The 25,114-nt window shown below is 41.1% G+C and overlaps 1 protein-coding gene across 4 annotated transcripts in view; it reads left to right on the forward strand.

Moving 5' to 3' along the window:
- AKAP6 (A-kinase anchoring protein 6) overlaps positions 1 to 25,114 on the forward strand; it is a 501,363-nt gene that overhangs the window by 209,048 nt on the left and 267,201 nt on the right. For all 4 annotated transcript variants that reach the window (XM_061394923.1, XM_061394924.1, XM_061394925.1 and 1 more), the window contains one exon: positions 8,499 to 10,265. In XM_061394923.1, coding sequence (XP_061250907.1) covers positions 8,499 to 10,265 — 1,767 coding nt within the window. The remainder of the gene's footprint in view (positions 1 to 8,498; positions 10,266 to 25,114) is intronic.

The following is a 25,114-nucleotide window of genomic DNA, read 5'->3' on the forward strand; positions in this document are numbered from 1 at the left end:
ATAGAGTGTGTGTGTGTATATATATGTGTGTGTATGTATAGATAGATACCATGTATGGATACATATAGAGTGTGTGTGTGTATACATATGTGTGTGTATGTATAGATAGATACCATGTATGGGTACATATAGAGTGTGTGTGTGTATATATAGTCCCTTGGCTCTTGACACCCAGTTTAGTGCTCTGCTGTTGATTTTGTGGAAAATATGTATTATACAAGTATAAAAGGCATTTATATAAATATATAAGACTAAAAGGCCTTATAAAGAGTGCTCCATAGCTCATTAATTTATTAATGTGTTAGTGGCTCCAACATTATCAACAGCACAAAACAAATCTGGGCTTCTCATAGATGATTTATACTTGTTGATTATTGTTTTCTTAATGATGCTCTTGCTGTGGAAAATTCCCAGCAGGTCCTAGAAGTTTATGGGAATGAAAATCTACTGGGCTCACTTCTAACTTTAAGGCACAGTCTGTTTTCATTTAGCTTTTCTGGATAAAGTGGCAATGAAGGACATGATACAGTCTTTGGCAGGGTTCCTCTTAAAACTGTGGGATGAGTATGTAGGTGTGTGTTAGTCCCCAGATGCCATCCCTCCCAAGTGGGATCCCTAGAGGGTCCGCGATTGGAATTTTTGTGGTTATGGGAAACTACAAAGAACTCTAAACTAAGCAACTATGCATGCATGTGTGCTGAGTCACTTTAGTCGTGTCTGACTCTTTGCAACCCTATGGGCTGTAGCCTTCCAGGTTCCTCTACCCATGGCATTCTTCAGGCAAGAATATGGGAGTGCGTTGTCAAGCTCTCCTCCAGGGGATCTTCCCCACCCAGGGATCAAACCTGCATCTCTTACATCTCCTGCACTGGCAGGCCTGTACTTTACCACTAGCACCATCTGGGAAGCCCAAGAAATTATAATCCAATTAACAGAAAATAATCCAAAACTAGTCAACTCTGCCCTAAATCTGTTGTTACGAGGCATTGTATGCTAATGAGGTGGAGATCAGATATGGGAAGATTTTGTCTAAACTCTGAAGAGATCTTACTTTAGATATCTCTTGGTATCTCCAGTCTATACATTCTTTCTTGCTTGTTTGTTCTTACCCATGTATTCGCCTCATTCTGTCCAACATCCCATATTGATTAGTCATTAGACCTGTCCACTTTCTACCACTAGAAGGGACATTGGAAATAATTGAGTCAAACCAATTCATTTTACATATTTATTTATTTAAATTATTAAAGAAGTGCTATGACAAAGAAAGTTCAAACTACTGCACATTTGTACTCATTTCACATGCTAGCAAAGTAGTGCTCAAAATTTTCCAAGCTAGGCTTCAACAGTGCATGAACCGAGAACTTCCAGATGTACAAGCTGGATTTAGAAAAGGCAGAGGACCAGAGATCAAATTGCCAATGTCCATTGGATCATAGAAAAAGCAAGAGAATTCCAGGAAAACATCTACTTCTGCTTCTTTGACTACGCTAAAGCCTTTGACTATGTGGATCACAACAAACTATGGAAAATTCTTCAAGAGGCGGGAGAACCAAACCATCTTACCTGCCTCCTGCGAAACCTGTAGGCAGGTCAAGAAGCAGCAATTAAACCAGACATGGAACAATAGACTGGTTCCATATTGGGAAAGGAGTATGTCAAGGCTGTATATTGTCACACTGCTTATTCTTATTTAGCTTATACGCAGGGAACATCATGCGAAATGCCAGGCTGGATGAAGCACAAGCTGGAATCAAGATTGCTGGGAGAAATATCAATAACCTCAGATATGCAGATGACACCACCCTTATGGCAGAAAGTGAAGAGGAACTCAAAAGCCTCTTGATGAAAGTGAAAGTGGAGAGTGAAAAAGTTGGCTTAAAGCTCAACATTCAGAAAACGAAGATCATGGCATCCCGTCCCATCACTTCATGGGAAATAGATGGGGAAACAGTGGAAACAGTGTCAGACTTTATTTTTTTGGGCTCCAAAATCACTGCAGATGGTGATTGTAGCCATGAAATTAAAAGACACTTACTCCTTGGAAGGAAAGTTATGACCAACCTAGATAGCATATTCAAAAGCAGAGACATTACTTTGCCAACAAAGGTCCGTCTAGTCCAGGCTATGGTTTTTCCTGTGGTCATGTATGTATGTGAGAGTTGGACTGTGAAGAAAGCTGAGCGCCAAAGAATTGATGCTTTTGAACTGTGGTGTTGGAGAAGACTCTTGAGAGTCCCTTGGACTGCAAGGAGATCCAACCAGTCCATTCTGAAGGAGATCAGCCCTGGGATTTCTTTGGAAGGAATGACACTAAAGCTGAAACTCCAGTACTTTGGCCACCTCATGCGAAGAGTTGAGTCATTGGAAAAGACTCTGATGCTGGGAGGGATTGTGGGCAGGAGGAGAAGAGGACGACAGAGGATGAGATGGCTGGATGGCATCACTGACTCAATGGACGTGAGTCTGGGTGAACTCCAGGAGTTGATGATGGACAGGGAGGCCTGGCGTGCTTCGATTCATGGGGTCGCGAAGAGTCGGACACGACTGAGCGACTGAACTGAACTGAACTGACTGATGGTCCCCACACTATGAGCTCAACAACTATTTACAGATTCAGTTGGAAGCAGTTTAGTGCGTTTTCATGTTTGGAGTCAGTTTTTAGCTTTTGTGTAGACATGCAAGAATACGTTGAATGAAGGGGTAAAGGAACAGTGGGTTCAAAGCCATCTGCTTTGTGAACATTTCTCTATGAACTGAAGCACTGTCTGTGTTACTATCCTTTTTGAAGCTATGGATTTTTGATCCTATTTTTTGTCAGTTTTGTTTTTGCCAACACACTGAAACTGTGGAAAATAGGAAGAGAATTAGGATAAAATTCTCAGCTTTATTAGAATAAATTCAGCTGTGAAAGATTTGTAGAATGAATAAGGAAATGGCATTAAACATGCTGATAATCTAAAATAGTAGATGTATTCCAGTGAAGGTGAATTCATATTTCTTTTCTAGAAATCAGTTGAGTTTCAGAGCCCATTATAGAATAGGTTTGAAAATTGAGAAAGTGGCAAGTTCTCTTTCTTTCTGTCCTTACAAAAACAAAATGAGTTTTATTCCTTTATTTAAATATGAAGTAGATCATATCTTATAAACAAATTGGCAAATGTGTTACTGAAACAAAGCCAGCTGAACAAACAAATGAAAAATACTTTAGGGCAAAGCTCAAAATTGTACCAAAATGTGTTATCCTGAAATTTTCTATACTTCAGAAATTGTGATAATTTATGTTTATTGTTTCATTTAGTAAGAAAGGTAATGGATATTAAAAGTAGTTCCATTTTAATGTTACTCATCCATAGTAACATTTGTTACTATGTTCCATTTGCATAGTTCCATTTGCAGCCACATGGATGGACTTATAGAGTGCAATACTAAATGAATAAGTCAGAAAGAGAAAGACAAATACTAAATTATATCACTTTTAAGTGGAATATAAAAAATAACATAAATGAATTTATTTATAAAACAGAAACAGATTCACAGATATAGAAACAAGTTTATGGTTACCAAAGGGAAAAGGAAGGGAAAAGGGATAAATGAAAAGTACGGGATTAATAGGTATACACAACTATATATATAGAATAGATAAATAACAGGGGATTTACTATATAACACAGGGAACAATATTCAGTATCAGAATAACCTATAATGGAAAAGAATCTGAAAAAACATATATGTAACTGAATCACTTTGCTGTATACCTGAAAATAATGCAATATTGTAAATCAGTTGCTTCAGTTAAAAAATATACTTCAGTTATGCTTCCATTAAAAAAATAGTTTCATTTTTCCATTCAGTTCTCAAAACTGAATTTAAGAGAGGTTAAATGATTGTTTAAGGACATAAACTTAGGAATAATTAAATAAAACAAGTAAAACCCTCTCTTAACTGATCTCTTCTGTGATAATAATAACTGATCTCTTCTGTGATAATAATAACTGATCTCTTCTGTGATAATAATAACTGATCTCTTCTGTGATAATAATAATTTCTTCCCTCCCTTCCTTTCTTTCTACCTCCCCTAAATATTTATTGACTTCCCTGGTGGCTCAGATGGTAAAGAATCTGCCTGCAATGCAGGAGACCCGAGTTCGATTCCTGGGTTGGGAAGATTCCACCAGAGAAGACAATGGTAACCCACTCCAGTATTCTTACCTGGAGAATTCCATGGATAGAGGAGCCTGATTTCTTACTCTTTATAAGGCACTAGGTAGTCAAAGATGAATAACATATGTTATTAAATGTTAGGAATCACCATCACAATTTTGTTAGATCCTCAAACAGTTCTGGAAAGTAGGGAGAGTGACTGCTGTTATCCTTATTTTACAGATGATATTGTAATCCATCTTACAAATAAGAAGACTGAGGTTAAGAGAGGTAGTCGCACAGGTAGTGATAACTGTTAATAGTATTAACACAATAGCAAACATTGATTAAGAACTTACCATATGCCAGACAGTGTGGTAAGCACTTTACCTGAATGATGCTCACCCTCACAGTGGGAACACATTGGCCCTTGCAAGCACTCACACCATTGCACTTTGCATGTTCTTCCACTAGCACTTAACCACAGGACAGTTTATATCACAACAAAGTGTGATGTATATAAAATAAGTAATAAGGGTAAGGATTCATTGAGTACCTATCCATGTGCCAGACTTGTGTCTTACAGAGTCTTCAAGGCTTGCAGCAGCCCTATGACATGGCTTATTATTTCATTTTCACAGATGAGAGAAATGAAGCTTAGTGACATCAAGCTACTGGTTCATGGTCATATGAATAATTAATGCATAAGCTAGAATTTAACTCTGCTGCTGCTGCTGCTGCTAAGTCACTTCAGTCATGTCCGACTCTGTGTGACCCCATAGATGGCAGCCCACCAGGCTCCCATGTCCCTGGGATTCTCCAGGCAAGAACACTGGAGTGGCTTGCCATTTCCTTCTCCAATGCATGAAAGTGAAAAGTGAAAGTGAAGTCGCTCAGTCGTGTCCAACTCTAGCGACCCCATGGACTGCAGCCTACCAGGCTCCTCCGTCCATGGGATTTTCTAGGCAGAAGTACTGGAGTGGGGTGCCATCGCCTTCTCCAATACATGCATGCACACTAAGTTGCTTCAGTTGTGTCCATTTAACTCTGAAGTTTGGGCATTTAATCACTGGAGTCAACTAAAACTACATAATCAGAGGAATAAACTTCATGAAGGCATAGACATACATTCCCAAATGCCTTCATTCATTCAACAGATGTATCTTTGAATGCTTACTCTCTGCAGCTCACTATGATAAGTGTTGTGGTTATCCTGGTGAGCAAGCCATTTTCTATGTGATTTATACCTTTGTGGTACTTACAAACCACTTGGATAAACAGATTAATCAAAGAATCACAATAGTATGTATTTAAAGATTGAGATAAATGTTTCAGGAAAAACAACATAGTTTTTTGAGAGATTATAAAAGATTCTGATTTACGTGGGACTTTAGAATCTTGAAGAAATAAAACTTGATCTGAGGTCTGAGGGGTGAGTAAGAGTTAACTAGTTAGGGGTGTTATAGGTGGGAAGCTTTATTGGCAGAGGAAATAGCATGTGCAAAGGTTCTGAGGCAGAAGAAACACAATATATTCAAAAAATGAAATGATGATGCTGTGGCTGAGTACAGCCTTGGACAGACAGGTGGCTTGAGAGAGGCCTCTTCATATCTGTCTTTGAAGGGTTTGAGTTTTAATCTAGCAGCAGGAAGCTAACAAAAGACTTTAAGCAAAGAAGTAATAGCGTCAGACTTGGAATTTGTAAAGATTACTCTGGTGGCAATGTGGAAGGCATACTGGAGGAGGGGACATATCCAGTTTAAAATAGCACCCAGTGAATCAGAAAATGTTGGCACAAAGGTCAGAGTGTGGACTCTGGGTCAGACAGCCTTCATTTAGGGCTTAGCTCAGCTTTAGTCACCAGGCCCTGTGCTAGTTATGCACCTTCTTTTGGCTCAGGCTCCACTGAGGGCAATGGCACCCCACTCCAGTACTCTTGCCTGGAAAATCCCACGGACGGAGAAGCCTGGTGGGCTGCAGTCCATGGGGTCGCTAAGAGTCGGACACGACTGAGCGACTTCACTTTCACTTTTCACTTTCATGCACTGGAGAAGGAAATGGCAACCCACTCCAGTGTTCTTGCCTGGAGAATCCCAGGGACGGGGGAGCCTGGTGGGCTGCCATCTATGGGGTCTCACAGAGTCGGACACCACTGAAGTGGCTTAGCAGCAGCAGCCACTTACATAAAACAGGGACAACAGTACAGACCCCAGGAGAAAATCGTTTTGAGGATTAAGTGGAAAAGTAATAGTAATAAAGAACCATCCCCATTTATAAGATGAGGAGATTTAGGCTTAAAAATAAAATGAGGCTTTTCATTATTATTACTTACCTGGATGTTGTGGAATAAGACTGAAGGGAATAGGAGATAAAGGCAAGGTCTGAAGAGAGAGAACCTCCCCTATCCAAACAAACAAATGAGCCAAAAAACCTGATATAAGGGCCTGGAGAGATCAGATCTTGGGATAACCCAACTGAAATAACAGAGTCATGCTCACCCCATTCCTCCCTCAGGAGCACAGAGATTTCACTCTGCAGTTTTTCTTCGTCTCCTAAAGGGCTAGATTAGACCAGCTATTCCTTCAGCCTTGTAGGCATGTCGGATGCCAGGGGCCCTTCTGTCCCAAGCAAATCGTCAATTAAAACTCTCCCCATTTGTTGTGTGATGTTAGAAACTGCATTAGTAATGAGATAAAAGCCTTAGTCACACAACCAATGATTAAATTAAAAACACTTATAATACTATTTTTTAGCATAAGGGAATTTCAAGTCAGCCTACTTTGAAGGAAGGTGGGCACTTGGTATCTAACATACACAGATGAAGTGGGCGTCAGGGTGGGAGAGTATGGGAGAATACACACAGAGGAAGGGTTGGGGGCTACAAAGATACACTTTTGAAGCACATTAATTTTTCCCAGGATTCTCGTGTTTACCTTCACACAGATGGGGACAGTAGAAGCTGGTCTTAAACTGTTTTTGTTATGTATGAAAATTCAGTATTTCATCTTCCTGTGATTTGTGAACATATCTTTAACACAGCAGACTTACTATAATTAATTATTCTACTTTAAAATATTTACTGAGCATTTACTATGAGCTTACCACTGTAGCAGGTGATGGAGTGATAAGCTAAAGAGATATACATGGAGATTTTACACTCATATTAATTTGTTTTCAGAAATATTACTACTTAAGGCATCACTTCACAAATGCTTACTAAGTGAACAGTACACTATTGTAAAATAGAAAATCAGGGCAAGAATGGTTATTTTTTTATTTTTTATTTTTTTCTAATTTTATTTTATTTTAAAACTTTACATAATTGTATTAGTTTTGCAAAATATCAAAATGAATCCGCCACAGGTATACATGTGTTCCCCATCCTGAACCCTCCTCCCTCCTCCCTCCCCATACCATCCCTCTGGGTCATCCCAGTGCACTAGCCCCAAGCATCCAGTATCGTGCATCGAACCTGGACTGGCAACTCGTTTCTTACATGATATTTTACATGTTTCAATGCCATTCTCCCAAATCTTCCCACCCTCTCCCTCTCCCACAGAGTCCATAAGACTGTTCTATACATCAGTGTCTCTTTTGCTGTCTCGTACACCGGGTTATTGTTACCATCTTTCTAAATTCCATATATATGCGTTAGTATACTGTATTTATGTTTTTCCTTCTGGCTTTCTTCACTCTGTATAATAGGCTCCAGTTTCATCCACCTCATTAGAACTGATTCAAATGTATTCTTTTTAATGGCTGAGTAATACTCCATTGTGTATATGTACCACAGCTTTCTTATCCATTCACCTGCTGATGGACATCTAGGTTGCTTCCATGTCCTGGCTATTATAAACAGTGCTGCGATGAACATTGGGGTACACGTGTCTCTTTCCCTTCTGGTTTCCTCAGTGTGTATGCCCAGCAGTGGGATTGCTGGATCATAAGGCAGTTCTATTTCCAGTTTTTTAAGGAATCTCCACACTGTTCTCCATAGTGGCTGTACTAGTTTGCATTCCCACCAACAGTGTAAGAGGGTTCCCTTTTCTCCACACCCTCTCCAGCATTTATTATTTGTAGACTTTTGGATCGCAGCCAAGGAATGGTTATTTTTGGATTGGCCTTGACCAAGGCTCTGTTCTCCAGATTGAAGAAAAATCCTTAAATATTTAAGAACAGGATACTATGTAAAGCAATATGGTAATTAATGAATGTGCCTTTCTGTACCTCAAACCAGAAGCAATTGAGATTGATGTATTTTGGGCCTGTATCGTGGCTTCTGCTGAGAATCTCATGTGCCCAGCAGATGAGTGTAATGTTACATTTGCTGAAACCATTTCCGTTGTCTGTTTCAGGGCCGGCTTGATGCTCTAACAGAAGTAGATGACTCTGGACAGTTAACAATCAAATGCTCTCAAAATTACTTGTCTCTGGATTGCGGTATTACTGCTTTCGAATTATCTGACTACAGCCCAAGTGAGGATTTGCTCGGTGGCCTGGGTGATATGACCTCTAGCCAGGTCAAAACCAAACCCTTCGACTCGTGGAGCTACAGTGAGATGGAAAAGGAGTTCCCCGAGCTTATCCGAAGCGTTGGGTTACTTTCGGTGGCTCCTGACTCCGTCCCTTCCAACTTCAGTGAAGCTGTGAGCGAGGAGGCGTCTCAAGTATCTCTTTCAACAGATGACACAGGCAGAAGTGAGGAAAATAATGCGTGCACAGTGGAGGAGCAACCAGGCTTAATGCAGGGGCCATCATCTTCAGTGGAAGCTCCGACAAATGCTGTTCAACCCGCTTCAGAAGCTGTGAAGCAAGAATCTGATTCCTCTTCCCAACATGGGGCGAAGAATCCACAGCCTCTTGCTTGTGAAAACACAACCCCCAAGCGATCCATCAGAGACTGCTTTAACTATAATGAGGACTCTCCCACACAGCCCACATTGCCAAAAAGAGGATTTTTCCTTAAAGACGAGACAGTTAAGAATAATCTGAAAGGCCCTAGTGGAAAGAAGCAGATGGTCGATCTGAAGCCTGAGATGAGCAGAAGCACCCCATCCCTGGTGGATCCTCCTGACAGGTCTAAGCTGTGCCTGGTGTTACAGTCTTCTTACCCCAACAGCCCCTCTGCCGCCAGCCAGTCATATGAGTGTTTGCACAAGATGGGGGATGGGAATCTTGAAAATACAGTTAGAAGTCACATTAAGGAGATCTCCTCCAGCCTGGGGAGGCTCAACGACTGCCATAAAGAGAAGCTTCGACCGAAAAAGCCCCACAAGACGGAAGAAGAGATGCCTCCATGCCAGACCCCTAAACAGGAACCCAGTTCAGACAAGCAAGCCAAAAACACTAGGAGCGCGACAGTGCCGAATGCAATTCCTTCTAGTCCTTCCAAGGCCAGACAGAGGCCAGAGGCAGAGTCTGCCTCCACCTCCTCACTGGAGCCGTGTCACCAGAGCAGTGGGAACGCCAAATTGCCAGTGCAGTCAGAAACATCCAGTTCACCACCTTTTTCTCAAAGCAGCGAGTCCTCTGCTAGCTCTGACAGCGTCACATCTCTAGGACCCCTTCTTTCAGAGCACAAAGGCAAAAGCAGCTACTCCTCCTCCCCAAGTCACATCACCAGGAACGGTCAGGTTGTGGAGGCCTGGTATGGCTCTGATGAGTACCTGGCACTGCCCTCTCACCTCAAGCAGACAGAAGTATTAGCTCTGAAGTTGGAAAACCTAACAAAGCTGCTGCCTCAGAAACCCAGAGGAGAAACCATTCAGAATATTGATGACTGGGAACTGTCTGAAATGAACTCAGATTCTGAGATGTATCCAACATACCATGTCAAGAAGAAGCATACGAGGCTAGGCAGGGTGTCTCCAAGCTCTTCCAGTGACATAGCCTCTTCGCTCGGGGAGAGTGTGGAATCTGGTCCCTTGAGTGACCTTCTTTCTGACGAGGAACTGGGCATGCCTCTCTCTGGCATGAAAAAATACACGGATGAGAAGTCAGAGAGAGTCTCATCCTCTGAGAAAAATGAGAGCCATTCTGCTGCAAAGTCTGCTTTAATTCAGAAACTGATGCAAGATATTCAACACCAGGACAACTATGAAGCCATATGGGAAAAAATAGAGGTGAGGATGGTCTTCTTAATCTAGATGGTTTCTTACCTGATTTTTGGAAGTATTGCTGGGAAAAGGTGAAATCCTCCCCTCCCTGTTATAAAATGTCTCGCTATTGATGATAAACATAGTTGATTCCCCAAAGAAAGAAAAGAAAAGAACATACAATGGTCACTGCCTGGTGACAGTGGCCTCAGCCAGGAACTCTGCATGTCTGTGTGCCTGCTGGTGTGGAACTCTTGGTTGGTGTTGCTCAGCCCTAACATTGCTCCTGGGGAGTGGTGGACCCGCTTGAGTGAAATACAAAACAAAGTACAACAGTAGCCAAGCACACGTACCAGTACTTCAGGAATATGTGAATGCAAAGTTCCACTTACCCTCAGTGCTTCTCTGATTTGTTGGTTCTAACCCCAGAATAGCTTCCATGTCTCCAATATTAACTTTTGTAGAAAAAGACCAGACAGTTCTAGTTTTTCAGGATTTTTTCTTTTCTTCAATCTTCCTCCTCTGGCTAATAACCATGCTCCCTGTATTCTGTACCATCTATGGGCTCTGAGATGGGGAGGTGATATTTTGGGTAAATCTGTACTTTTAGAGAAAACTATTAGATGTAATGAAATCTTTAAGAAGAGAAATCAAAATTTTCAGAACTCAGCTCATTAATGTAAGCTGTGATATAGGATACTAGATAAAAGTATAGTACATATGGATGGAATGACGGGGAGGAAGAAGACGGAAATATATAGAACAAAGAGGGAAAAGTTAACAGCAATATATAATACTAGTTACATATATTAATAATTGTTTTTTACTAAGTATTTGTGTGTCCAATCTTCACAACAACCCTAATATTAACCCTATTTTATGTATGAGGAGACCAAGGCTGAGAGAGACCAGGCAGTTTGCTCTAGAACGCATATTATTACCTAAACGCTCCCATGCCTTTCCACAAGAAAGTGACCAGTGTGTACCGCATGTAAATACTGCAGTATTGAAGAGAAGAAATAATAGCAGCAGAGCTAAGATTTGCCTGGGAAGTCCTTGTGAAATTATAAGATTTTACTGAGGCTTTGAAGGATGTGCCAGGATTTAGACAGAGAGAACTAAGCTGAGCATTTCAGGCAGGAGCAAAAACCAAAACATGGAGGTGGGGATTGGGAATGAGCATGGTACTGGGGCACAGAGAATTTCTCAATCAGAAGGTCAGTGAGCGGGGAGCACTACATTTCCATACCTTTAATAGACCTGGTTGCTGCCAGGCCCTGATGGCCAGACCAAGGCAAGTAGAATTTGTTCACCAGACATCTGTGGTAACTTCTCTGAAAGGGACTGAGAATAGTCACACAGCTCACGGTAACTCATGTTCCTTCTTGGGCTGTTATTTGCGCTGGTTCTGTGCTAAGGGCCTTACATGCCTTGTTCTACTAAGTCCTGGGAGGTAAGAACTTTTCAGATGAAGAGTGTGATTAGGAAACTGGCTCAGGGCCTCACAGCTAGTGAGTGCATAGCCAGGAGTTGAACCCAGAGCCAGCACACTTGAAGCAGAATAGGCCGTGGCCTCCAATAGCCTTTCTAGAAGGCCTCATGGGCAGTGGCAGGAAAGATGGTCATGGCAGCCATGGCGGTGACGGATACGGAAATGCCTCTGGCAGCCAGTGTAAGGGGCTGTGGAAATGGGTGACGGGTGAATGGGGGGAGGGCTGTTGATGACGTGACCGGGATCCAGAAAACCAGTTCCAGACCTTGCCCAGTCATTAAAGACAAAGAGTGGCTCACAGCTAGTCATGCTCCATTCTGGGCCTCGTTTCTTTTTTGTAGGTAGAGATGTTTTAAACAGATGATGGCATTATACCAACTTCCAAAGGAAGCATCTTTTATTCCATAATTCTACAAAGATGAAGCTAAGTTTTCAGCCTCTAGGTACTGGGGTAGTTGTAATAGAAGAAACAGCTTGAGATGGAGGTGAGGCAGGTAGTTTTTAAAAACATATGCACTGATGTTGAGTAGATGATGAAACTTTTAAGAGGGAGTGTAGGCCATGGGAAATATTGTCCTGGAGTTGGGCTATGAGGTAAAAAGCTAAAAGGAGATTAAGCCCCCTCCTCAGCCCAACCTCCTTTCAATACTTCAGGTGAGGGTGACTGTCAATCCCCAGGTCAGTTGACCTTGGGTATCACATTCTAGCTTTGATCTCTTCCATATGGTGACCCATATTTGACCACAAAGATATAGTAAGTGTCCAGGCGTGCGTGCTCAGTTGTATCCAACTCTGCAACCACAAGGACACTAGCTCGCCAGGCTCCTCTGTGCATGGGATTCTCAAGGCAGGGATACTGGAATAGGTTGCCATTTCCTACTCCAGGGGCTCTTCCCCACCAGGGACTGAACCCTTCTCTCATCTCCTGAGTCACCTGTGTTGGCAGGCAAAGTTTTTTTTTTTTTTTAACCACTAAGCCACTTAGGAAGGTAACATCTTCCTGGTATCAGGCACGTACTGGGCATTGTACCTGCAGTCACGCCTTCATAAGATTCTCATAACAACCCTACAAGGTGTTTTTTTTTTTTTTAAATCTTAAATTGACCACTTCTCCAGTGCACCCACTCTGGTCCTAGCTGCCATCACCTCCTGCCTGGATTATTGCAGTAGCCTCCTTGCTGGTTTCTCTGCTTCCACCCTGCTTCCCCTAAAGTCTGTTCCCAACAGAGCAGCCAGAGTGATCCTTAAAAAATAAATCAGATTATGTCACCCCACTCAAAACCCCACAACAGCTCCTATGGCATTCAGGGGCCCTACATGGATCACCGCTCCCACCCCTCCGCCTCCACCCCCCGCAACTCCTCTCTGACTCATTTCCAATTGCTCTTTCCTATGCTCACTTCATTCCGTTCCCACTTTGGCCCCTTTGCTGTCCCTAGAATAAGCTAGGCACACTTCTGCCTTTCAGACCTTTGTCAGCTCCCTCTGGCTACCTTCTCTGTCAGTTTTTTAATTCCTCCTTCTCTTCTGAGTGATTGCTCAAATATTAACTTCTTAGGGAAGCTTGGATTTCCCAGGTGGTGCTAGTGGTAAAGAACCCACCTGTCAATGCAGGAGACATAACAGATGCAGGTTTGATTTCTGGATCAGGAAGATCCCCTGGAGGAGGGCATGGCAACCCACTCCAGTATTCTTGCCTGGAGAATCCCCATGGGTGGAGCAGCCTGGCGGCCTACAGTCCATAGGGTCACAAAGAGTTGAACACAACTAAACACGCAGACAGGGTAGCTTACCCTGATCACCTTTTAAAAGGTGTATCCTGACCTCTATTCTTGTCTTCAGCTCTTACTTTATTTTGACATTTTATATAGTTCTCTTATTTAGCATGTATATTATTGTTAATTTTTTGTCTCGCTCTGCTAGACTGGGAGCTCTGTGAGGGTAGAAATACTCATGTGTTTAGTTTGCTAGTGAATCTCATGTACCCAGAACATTGTCTGCTACATAGTAGGTGCTCAGTGAAGACTGTTGAATGAAAGAGTGGGTGGATCCCTGCTTTAGAGTGGAGGAAATGAGTTCACAGAGATTAAATTACTTCCCTTAACCTGCACAGCTAGTATGTCATAGAGCCATGCTTCAAGCCCTGTCTGCTTTCTCTTCCCACTAAATAAAGTCTTGGGAAGAGAAGAATTCCCTGAGAGAATGAGGATAGATGGAGAAGAGAAAAGGATGTCTCAAGTTTTAGCCCAGTTATGAGGCAGGAATATGAAAGCGGCCCAGAGTGGGGTTGAGGAAGGAACCGAATTCTGTGGTACTAAGTAAATGAAGGGAGAAGAGATGTTTAGTAAGATGAACATCAGCTTTGTTCTTTGCAAAATGGAGTACAAGAACAGTAAGGATGAAGGAGAAAAACCAACCTCTAGATTTGTTGTAAAGAGTCAGTGAGGACCTTAGAGAAAAGGGGACTTCATGAAAGAGCAGAGGTAGAAGCTGGGTTATAGATGGTTAAGAAGTGAGAGAGAATCATTCCTAATGGCTCCCAGGACCGAGTTGTGAAAGCCGTATGAGAGAAAGTATGGTAGTGGAAAGTGAGGTCAGATAAAAGTTTCTATTTAAAAAGTTAAAGCTTATTTGAAGGCAGGAATAAACGAGTCAGCAGCAAGAGAGATGGAGGTTCTGGAAAGCATCTCAGCATGGCATGTGGGACTCCATGGGAGGAACTGTGGCCTGGTCTAAAACTATGGGCTGCCATAGAGTCCCTGGGGACACCTGGGAGTCCTGAGACACGTGAGAGTCTTAGATGCTTTATGTTCTTCACCTCTCACATGTATGTCTTTCTCTTACTAGGCTGGTTTTGTGAATGTGAAAGATTTTTAGTTTGAATTTTTAATTCATCAGAAAAATTAATTTCTTTGAATAGATTGTATGTTTTCACATGGTTTAAAAACTTATACTTAAGAAACAGCCTTACAGACATAGAAAAAAAAAAAAACTTACGGTTACCAAAGGAGAAAAGGGTAGGAGTTTGGGATTAGCAGATATACGCCACTATATATAAAATAGATAAACAACAAGGTCCTACTGTATAGCATAGGGAACTATATTCAATATCCTGTAATAAACCATAATAGAAAATAATATGAAAAGGAATGTGTTTATATATGTGTGACTGAGTCACTTTGCTGTATACCAGAAGCTAACACACATTGCAAGTCAACTATACATCAATAAAAATAAACAAAACCATTATAAACTTTAAAAAATATTCCATTAACTCTCTCTCCCATCCTTGTCCCTCAATTTGAGTTCCCACCTCGCCAGTGATCATTGTTGTTTTCAGTTCTAATGTCCTTTAAGAAATGCTTTATACATACACAAATGAATGCAAATATATTGGTTATGCAGTATTTTAAAACCTGGGAAATAAGTTGCAACCCATCCTTCTCCATTAATGAAAGCTACTCAGTTAGTTCGGTGAGTTCTTAAGTGATGGTCCCTCTTCCAGTCTCTGTGCAGGTTGAGGGAATCTTCCTCAAACGTGGCTGATTTCCCGAGAACCTCTTGTGTGGATAAGGTAAACGAGCATCCCAGGTCTGAGTGCTTACCTCCTATGGGGCTTCTCAAGGCCTAAAATTAAAAGTGGAGAAATGAGTCAGTTCATTGAACTACACTTATTTGCTCTGATACATTCAAGAAATAAAAGCAACGAAGAGAAAGGGGACAAGGACACGTCTGCTGCTGCTGCTGCTGCTAAGTCGCTTCAGTCATGTCTGACTCAGTGCAACCCCATAGACGGCAGCCCACCAGGCTCCTCTGTCCCTGGGCAAGCAAAATCCAACAGAATGATGAAAAATTAGCTTAGTCTGATGTCTGGACATACGTGGTTTAAGTGTTAAGGAATGGCAGCTATAGCTTATGGGCCAAAAGTGGCCCAAGGCCTAATTTCTAAAATAATATTTTATTGGAACATAGCTGTGCTCATCATTTATGGCTACTTTTGTCCTGCAGTGACAAAATTGAGTGGTTGTGACAGAGACCAATGGCTTGCGAAGCCTAGAATGTTTACTGTATGATCCTTGATGGAAAACATTTGCTGACCTTTGCTTGAAAGTGAGGAAGAAGCTAGGCAAATAATGTCTACTGAGCATCCACTATATGCCACGTTCTGAGTGGATTCCTTCATTTAATTTATATAACATCCCCAGGGAAGAGCTTTTATTGGTCCTGTTTTTACAGATGACACATCTAAGGCTCCAATGCTAATGACTTGCCCAGGGTCACCCTGCTGCTAAGTATGGGAGCTGGGATTTCAGCTGAGATGCCAGAACTGACTTGCTTTCCTCCTAGAGATGTATTCAAATGCCAAGGAACTTAGACAGTAATCACATAGGCAGATCAAATCTATTTATAAAACCCACAGACCACTACTAGATTAGCAAATGAATAGTATGACTTCTTTCTCATAGCCATAGCTGGTAAGTAGCCACTAGTCCAATGTGGATGATTACTTATGCTAGTTGAGCAGTTGTGATTCTTAGGGAGCTGGAAAATTGCAGTGTGGTGTGATAACAGCAGGGCTTCCCTGGGGGCTCAGATGGTAAAGAATCCACCTGCAATGCCGGAGATCTGGGTTTGATCCCTGGACTGGGAAGATCCCCTGGAGAAGGAAATGGCAACCCACTCCAGTATTATTGCTGGGAAAAATCCATGGACAGAGGACCTCCAGTCCATGGGGTCTCAAAGAGTCAGCACGACTGCTGCTGCTGCTGCTGCTGCTGCTTAGTCGCTTCAGTCGTGTCCGACTCTGTGCTACCCCATAGATGGCAGCCCACCAGGCTCCCCCGTCCCTGGGATTCTCCAGGCAAGAACACTGGAGTGGGTTACCATTTCCTTCTCCAATGCATGAAAGTGAAAAGTGAAAGTGAAGTCGCTCAGTCGTGTCTGACTCTTAGCGACCCCATGGATTGCAGCCCACCAGGCTCCTCCGTCCATGGGATTTTCCAGGCAAGAGTACTGGAGTAGGGTGCCATCGCCTTCTCCACAGACATGACTGAGCGACAAGTAAAGCATTTCGGGAGATCTGTCCTTTGGGATAAGTGCCAGGTTCCCTTCTCACATCACAGGCTTTCTGCTCACTCTAAATTCTCAGAACTCACCCTGGAAGACATGACTCCATTAGGTTGAATTTATTGGTACCAAGTTAATGGATGCATGACATAGCTGATTCCTTTTTCTCCCTGAGATATAAATGTCTTCAAATGCTCAACTATAGAGTCTCAGCTATAGTTCAATGACTCAGCTGTTGTTAGCATTTTATCTCAGAGACATCTATAGTCCAATTTGAAAACCTTTTTTGGGTATCAGCTAAGAATGTCTTTGCACATAAGTAATTTCAGATTGAGTGCAACAGATATTAGAGTGCTTGCTCTTTGTAACTAGGCTATATAGAATTGCAGTCTAGTCTGTGGTAGCAAAGGCGGTCACCATTGCCGCCATCTAGAGAGAGAGACGGGAATTGGTCAGTAATTACCGAGTAATGAATAATGGGAATACAGAAGAGTTGTGGTCCTGGGATTAATTTGTCACTGATTTCTGCATTTCTTTATCCCAGAGATAAAATGGTGCAGATAGGACCCTTCCTATTTTTCATCCTCGTTTTGACCATATGTTGATACATCACTGATGCCACACTGATGGTGGCAGTGATTAAAGAAATATCATGCTGTCCTGTGTTCTCTTTTTCTTCTCCTTTTTTTTCCATTGTGGTAAAAGAAAAAAAAAACCATGAAATTTGCCTTCCTAACCATTTTTAAGTGTACAATTCAGTAGTGTTAAGTATCTTCTTATTGTTGTGAAACATATCTTCAGAACTTTTTCATCTTTCGTCTGGAACTATGTCAATGATGCCCTTATCCCCTCTCCTTCAGCCGTTGGGAACCACCATTCTACTTTGTTTCTGTGAATTTGACTCCTTTGTGTGTGCTCAGTCATGTCCAATTCTTTGTGACCCCATGGACTATAGTCCACCAGGCTCCTCTGGCTCCTCTGCCCATGGAATTTTCCAAGCAAGAATACTGGAGCAGGTTGCCATTTCCTACTCCAGGGGTTCTTTCCTACTTAGAGATCGAACCTGTATTTCTTGAGTCTCCTGCGTTGGCAGGTGGATTCTTTACCACTGCACCATCTGGGAAGCCTTATAGATGCCTCATTTAAGTGGAATTATACTGGATTTGTCTTTTTGTGACTGGTTTATTTCACTTAGCATAAGGTCCTCAAGGTTCATCCATGTTGTAGCATATGGCAGTATTTCCTTCTTTTTAAACAGTGAATGATATTCCATTGTATATATATACCACATTTTGTGTACCCATTCATCTCTGGAGGGATATTTGGCTTGCTTCCACTTCTTGGCTATTGTGAATAATGCTGCTATGAAGGTAGGCGTGCAAATACCTCTTCAAGACCCTACTTTCAATTCCATGGATATATTCTTAGAAATTGGATTGGATTGCTGCTGGATCATATGGTAGTTGTGCTTTTAATATTTTGAGGAATCACCATACCATTTTCCATAGTGGTTGCTCCATTTTAAAATCCCAAGTGCATGAGTTTCGGTTTCTCCATATCTCCATAGCCTCACCAGCATTTGTTGTTTTCTGTTTTTTTTAATTATAGTAGCCATTCTAATGGGTGTGAGGTAATATCTCATTAGGATATTGATTTGCATTTCTCTGATGATGAGTGATGTGTTGAGCATTTTTTCATATGTTTGTTGGCCATTTGCATATCCTCTTTGGAGGAATGTCTGTTGAGGTCCTTCACCCATTTTATAAATTGGGATATTTGATTTTTTGTTGTTGAGTTGTAGGAGTTCTTTATATTCTGGATCTGATTATATTTTTGATGTTCTAACATTTCTCCCATTCCGTAGGTTGCCTTTTCACTGGGCCCTTTGATACCCAGAATTTTCCAAGTGTGCTGTGGACCCATCCGTCTATTTTTGCTTTTGTTGTCTGTGCTTTTGGTGTCACAGCCAAGAAATCTTTGCCAAGACCAATGCCATGAGGCTTTTGTGTTTTCTTTTAGGCGTTTTATAGTTTAAGACATAGGTTTAAGTCTTTGAGTTATTTTTTTATCTTATCTTAGTGTGATTACCTTTTATCTCAGGATGATTACCTTTTATGCTTTAAAGATCTCACCTCTCAACCTCTAGCTTTTTTGTGTGATAGGACAAAACTTCAAGAGCCAAGATTTGCCTTAAAAAATAAAAAACGACAACAAAAAAACACGGGTGTTTTTAAAAAACGCTGTCTGCTGTTCTTTACTTGATTTGAAACACAGCTGTATTGTTTTTATTTTAGGCTGCAGTCCATGGGGTCTTGAAGAGTGGGACACAACTGAGTGACTTCCCTTTCACTTTTTACTTTCATGCATTGGAGAAGGCAATGGCAACCCACTCCGGTGTTCTTGCCTGGAGAATCCCAGGGATGGGGGAGCCTGGTGGGCTGCCGTCCATGGGGTCACACAGTCAGACACGACTGAAGCGACTTAGCAGCAGCAGCAGCAGAGTAACTTAGTAACTTTATCGAGATCTGCTATAAATTTAATTTTCACCTCCCTTTGATGTTTCTTTTGTACCAACCACATAGCGGTTTTCCTAAAGTTGGTGGAGTGGTAGTCTGCACTTCAGTGTTTATAATGATCTCTTAAGAGTATCCGATCAGATAGGAAGCATTTTGAGGTTATTGGATTCAACTCTTCTTCACTGGCATTTCATTTTGTACATGCCTTTCCCTTATGCTAACCTTTTGCCTCATAGTTGCTAGTCTCACCTTTCTCCTGTATCTGAATTATCTTCCTTTTTTCTTTTCCTTTTCCTTTTTATTTACTATTCTTCTGGAATATATATTCTTTTGGAATATGTTTTCTTCTGGAATATATTCACTCCTTGGCACCTATTTTCCTTATTAATTTCCTTCCCCAAGTGCATCTTCTGCTTTCTCCCTCTAATGTTGTCCTAGAGATTCTCATATCCCGAGTATGAGAGGACTACAAGATGACTCTTCATCACCATTCAAGCTTGAACCCTTGATCTTCTCAGTGCATTTCTTATTCTTAGAGATGTGTATCCAGTGGGTTGACAAATTTGTTTAGAAGCAAGAGTAAGGAATTTAGCTTAAATATCAAGGAAAAAGCCACAATTTTAAAGACTTGGAAAGGCTTAGCTTTGTAGCTGAAATAGAAAGATTCAAGAGTGCTAAAAGATAACAAACTGAGCATGAATTGATAATACAGATTATTTTTCCACAAGAGGCATTAGTAACAGAATACTGGGCTCTGAATATTCTTCTGTATTTATGGTATGTAAAATCTCAAATTTTGATTTAAATTCTGGACCTGGAGTTTGAGAGAGCTATGACAACATAAGTATAGGCCCTGTTTATTAAATATGATAATATTTGATAAGTCTCATCAAGTAGAAAGTCAAACAATGGGAGAACAGAGAAAGGAAGATAACAAGCATCACAGAACATGGACTACTTGAGCTGGGCCTTGAATGATGAGCCAAGTTTAGTAGAGATGAGAAGGCAGGATATTAGTGACAAAAGCTTTGGTATAAGCTAAGGTTGAGGGCAAGAATATTAAGGTGTATTTGGGAAACAATAAAGGGTGTAGGCTAAACTGCTGTAGACAAAGAGATTCTGAAATATAATAAGATGGAAGATTGTTGGTGTCTCACATAACAAGAGGTAGGCAATCAATCCAGGGAAGACAGAGGCCATCTAGGGACCCAGGTGCTCTCTCCCTGTTGCTCTTGTCCCAGGAGACTCCAATGCTATGCCTGTGTTCCATCTCATCAGAAGGGGAACATGGAGAGCACCCAACTTTACTCTCCAGACAGGACTTGGAAGTTGTACATGTCACTTCTGTTCACATCCAGTTGGTCCAGACTTTGTCTTTATAGCCTCAGCTAACTGCAAAGGATTTGGGAATTTAGCCTCCAGGCTATGAACATTAGGAGAGAGATGTCTCTGAAACCAACTGTTGGTTAGAATAGAGTTACTTGAAGGGAAACAGTATGTAAAGTTAGAAAGAAAAGACCAAAATATATTGAACTTTGTATTCCAAGTGCTTGCCTAGCACAGACACAAAATAAATACCTGTCTAATGAATGCATGAAGACGCCAATAAGTGGGTGAGGAAATGTATCATTCAGTTTGAACTTTTTCCTCTAGACTAGGAGATGCAAACTAAAATGACTCTTAAGAGTGGCAGACAGATAGTATAAATGAATCACACAGGCAGGTGTAAGTAAGGAGTGAAGGAGACTGAATGGCTGAGGGGCCAGTGCCATGCCTAGTGGGAGGCAGCCATGAGATGGTTGCTCGGGGTTGTGGGCCGTGTGTGGCCAGACCTTGCAGTTTTTAAAAAGAAATAGGAAATCTGGATTTTAGGTGACATCTCCCAATTTTTTTAATCTTTAGTCTGAACAATTTAATAACAGGCCAAATAAGATATAGCCATCGGATGGGTTTGGCCTTCAAGTCACTTCAGTTCAGTTCAGTCGCTCAGTTGTGTCCGACTGGTTGCAACCCCGTGGACTGCAACACACCAGGCTTCACTGTCCATCACCAACTCCCAGAGCTTGCTCAAACTCATGTCCATCGAATTGAAGATGCTATCCAACCATCTCATACTCTGTTGTCCCCTTATCATTCTGCTTTCAATCTTTCCCAGAATCTGGATCATTTCCAATGAGTCAGTTCTCTTATCAGGTGGCCAAAGTATTGGAGTTTCAGCTGCAGCATCAGTCCTCCCAATGAATATTCAGGACTGATTTCCTTTAGGATCGACTGGTTTGGTCTTGCAGTCCAAGGGACTCTCAAGAGTCTTCTCCAGCACCACAGTTCAAAAAGCATCAATTCTTCAGTGCTCAGCTTTCTTTATAGTCCAACTCTCACATCCATACATGACTACTGGAAAAACCATAGCTTTTACTAGACGGATCTTTGTAGGCAAAGTAATGTCTCTGCTTTTTAATATGCTGTCTGGGTTGGTCACAGCTTTTCTTCCAAGAAGTAAGTGTCGTTTAACTTTATGGCTGTGTCACCATTTGCAGTGATTTTGGAGGCCCCCAAAATAAAATCTCTCACTATTTCCATTGATTCCCCATCTATTTGCCATGAAGTGATGGGACCGGATGCCATGATCTTAGTGTTTTGAATGTTGTGTTTTAAGCCAGCTTTTTCACTCTCCTCTTTCACTTTCATCAAGAGGATCTTTAGTCCCTCTTTACTTTCTGCCATAAGGGTGGTGCCATCTGCGTATCTGAGGTTATTGATATTTCTCCCGGCAATCTTGATTCCAGCTCGTGTTTCATTCAGCCTGGCCTTTCACATGACGTACTCTGCATATAAGTTAAATAAGCAGGGTGACAATATACAGCCTTGACGTACTCCTTTCCCAATTTGGAACCAGTCTGTTGTTCCATGTCTGGTTCCAACTCTTGGTTCTTGATCTGCCTATAAATTTCTCAGGAGGCAGTTCAGGGGGTCTGGTTCTCCCATGTCTTGAAGAATTTTCCACAGTGTGTTGTGATCCACACAGTCAAAGGCTTTGGCATAGTCAATAAAGCAGAAGTACATGTTTTTCTTGAACTCTCTTGCTTTTTCTGTGATCCAATGGATGTTGGCAATTTGATCTCTGGTTCCTCTGCCTTTTCTAAATCCAGCCTGGCCTTCAAGTCCCTTATTTGCAATCTTTCTGATGAGGAGAAATTACTCAAATGTTTGGCCCAGATAGTTTATAGTTTAAGGTTAACGTGACCATGGTGTGCTAGATACACCTGTGGTGACGTGGTTCTTGATTGTGGCTGCACATTATAATGACTGGGAGCTTTGAAAAGAAAATTCCAACTTTAGGCTCCACCCAAAGCTATTAAAGCAGATTCCCAAGGGATGGGTATTTTTTAAAGCTCCTTCATGCAGTTCTGATGTTCAGTCGAGGTTGGGAGCTAATGCTGTAAGGCTAATTTTGAAGGTTGTTGCAACAACTTGCATATATCATAAAAGGGTCTGAACTACGGTTATGGAAGTCAGTTAAGGAAAATGAAGAGAAGTGGGTTATGCTATGAAGGGCAAATCAGTCTAGTTTTGTGGCTTTTAAAAAATGAGATAGTGGAGGAAGAAGGTCAAGAGTTGAGATTTCAAGCTAAGATTTGGGGGCTGAGAGATATAAGAACTTAAATAAATGGTTCCAAGGGACATATGAAATTAAGATCTACAATAGATGAATGGGGCAGAGGTAAATATTATCTTGTATGCACATGCTGTGGCCAAATCCATGTTGAGAATCTCAATTAATACAACATTAAAAAATAAAGCTACACAGATGTTTTTATGGCTAATATTATATATGTGTATATTTTATTTGTTGCAATGCCAGGGGAAAAAACTGAATCAGCATTACTAATGGATTTGTCGGGACAGTATGTCAAGGTCATTGCTCAAGGTTTGTAGAGAACTGTAGGAATTCAAAGCAAATACCTTCCTGGTTAACTCAGTAGGAATGTTTCAGTCCTGTGTCAGTTTGGTTTCTGCAGATCCTTAGCTGGAGCTCCAGGCTTTATATGGTGGTTTAGCACCACCATGAGGCTGCATCCAGTCAGTGCAGCTGATTTTGAGCTTCTGAAGTGTATTATAAGGAAGGTGCAGTTTTTTGTTTGCAGTTTTAAATATTAATATGAAAATAGTTCTTTGTTCTTTTCTTGGTATAAAAAAGGTATGATTAAATTTGTTTTTGTTGTGTCAGGATGATAAAAGTTCCTAACCTCATTTGGCAGCAAGTATTTCTATGATGATGAAAATCAAAAGAGGAATAAACTCAGTGTTGCAATTTTAATTCAATTACAATAATTATTAGGGCATTAGTGAACCCTTCTTTATCCTTAAGCCTAAAGTAATTACTCTGTGTTAACAGTATGATGTTTTAGAAAGATAGTGATTAAAAAAAAACATAAAGCCTTGACATTTATTACCCACTTGCCACGTCAGGCAAGATGCTAAGAGTTTCATTCATTTAACACATCATCACATTAATTCTCAAGAAAAAAATACCTCTGTGATGAATACACTCTTATTTTATCCACATTTTACCAATGAGGTCAGAGATACATAGAGAAGTTAGTAATTTACTCAAGTGTACAGACTGAAAGGCAGGAACTTTGAGCTCAGTTCATAGCCCCCCATTGTTTAATTATGAAAACGTGAATACATCACTCAACGTTTACTGTTTAAATCTCTTAGTCTCTAAAATGGGATATTAATTATGTTTGTCACTGCACAGTTTGTTGTATGAAGTTACAAAGAGCACCAGCTCATGGTAAACTCCAACAGTACATGAATACTAGTCTTGTCATGATTGTGACCTTTCCTGTGAATTGAAGGCATTAGCATCCACAATAATAGAAAGAATAATCTTAATTTTAGAATAAGAATATTAATTCTTCCCCTATGTAGCATTGTGACCTTAGAAACTTTAGCCCTCAAGCCTCAGTTTCAAAAAATAAACATTAGTAGAGAAACTGAACGGGCTGACCTCTAAGATACCTCTCAGTTCTGAAATGTTATGAGATTAAGAGGCATAACTAAGAGATGCAGCCATTTCTCTGTAAAATACTCGCTAGAATATATCACTTCAACATGGAATTTCTTTCTGTTCCATGGAATCCTGGGTGAATTCTCTTTAGAAGACCCTAATGGTGAGTGAGTGTGGGGCTGTGACATTAATGAGCCCGGTGGTATAAAACTATGCATGCTGCATTTCTAGCATGAGAAGAACCAGGCATCCTAGAGGAGTCTAGGGCCTGTCTAGAGCTTCTAAGATGCCAAGAGGCTAGGGACAATGTGACTTAAACAAGTAAGAGTTAGATATGGATTAGGCTGATTTATAGTAAGTAAGTTCAGCTAAATGAAGCAGATTGGAAACATTCATCTTGACATGTTGTGATGTCTTAAAATTAACTTTTAAAATTTTAATCAGTGTGGGGGCAGATGATTCCAAGTGTGGGTTCTGTGTCAAGGTCACACATGATGTCATCATGTCAGGCTATTGATCTCATCATATGAAGATGATTGGCCTGAGATTTTCATGGTGGATAAGCAACTTTACCCAGGACAGGTGCTGCTTGTAAGTTCAGGCCCAGGTACTTTGCATTTTTCAGGTTGATGTGGTTCTGTGTATCTCGAGCCAGTGACTTGATCTCTCTTGCCCCAGTTGTTTTCCCTTGCAAAATAAGTTAAAAATGTATCTTCCACATACAGTTTTTTTTTTTTAAACAATTAAATGTGTTAAAATGTTTAAAGAGCTCAGAATAGTACCTGGC

Source organism: Bos javanicus, chromosome 21 (genome assembly GCF_032452875.1).
Source record: "Bos javanicus breed banteng chromosome 21, ARS-OSU_banteng_1.0, whole genome shotgun sequence".
Classification (NCBI taxonomy): Eukaryota; Metazoa; Chordata; class Mammalia; order Artiodactyla; family Bovidae; genus Bos; species Bos javanicus.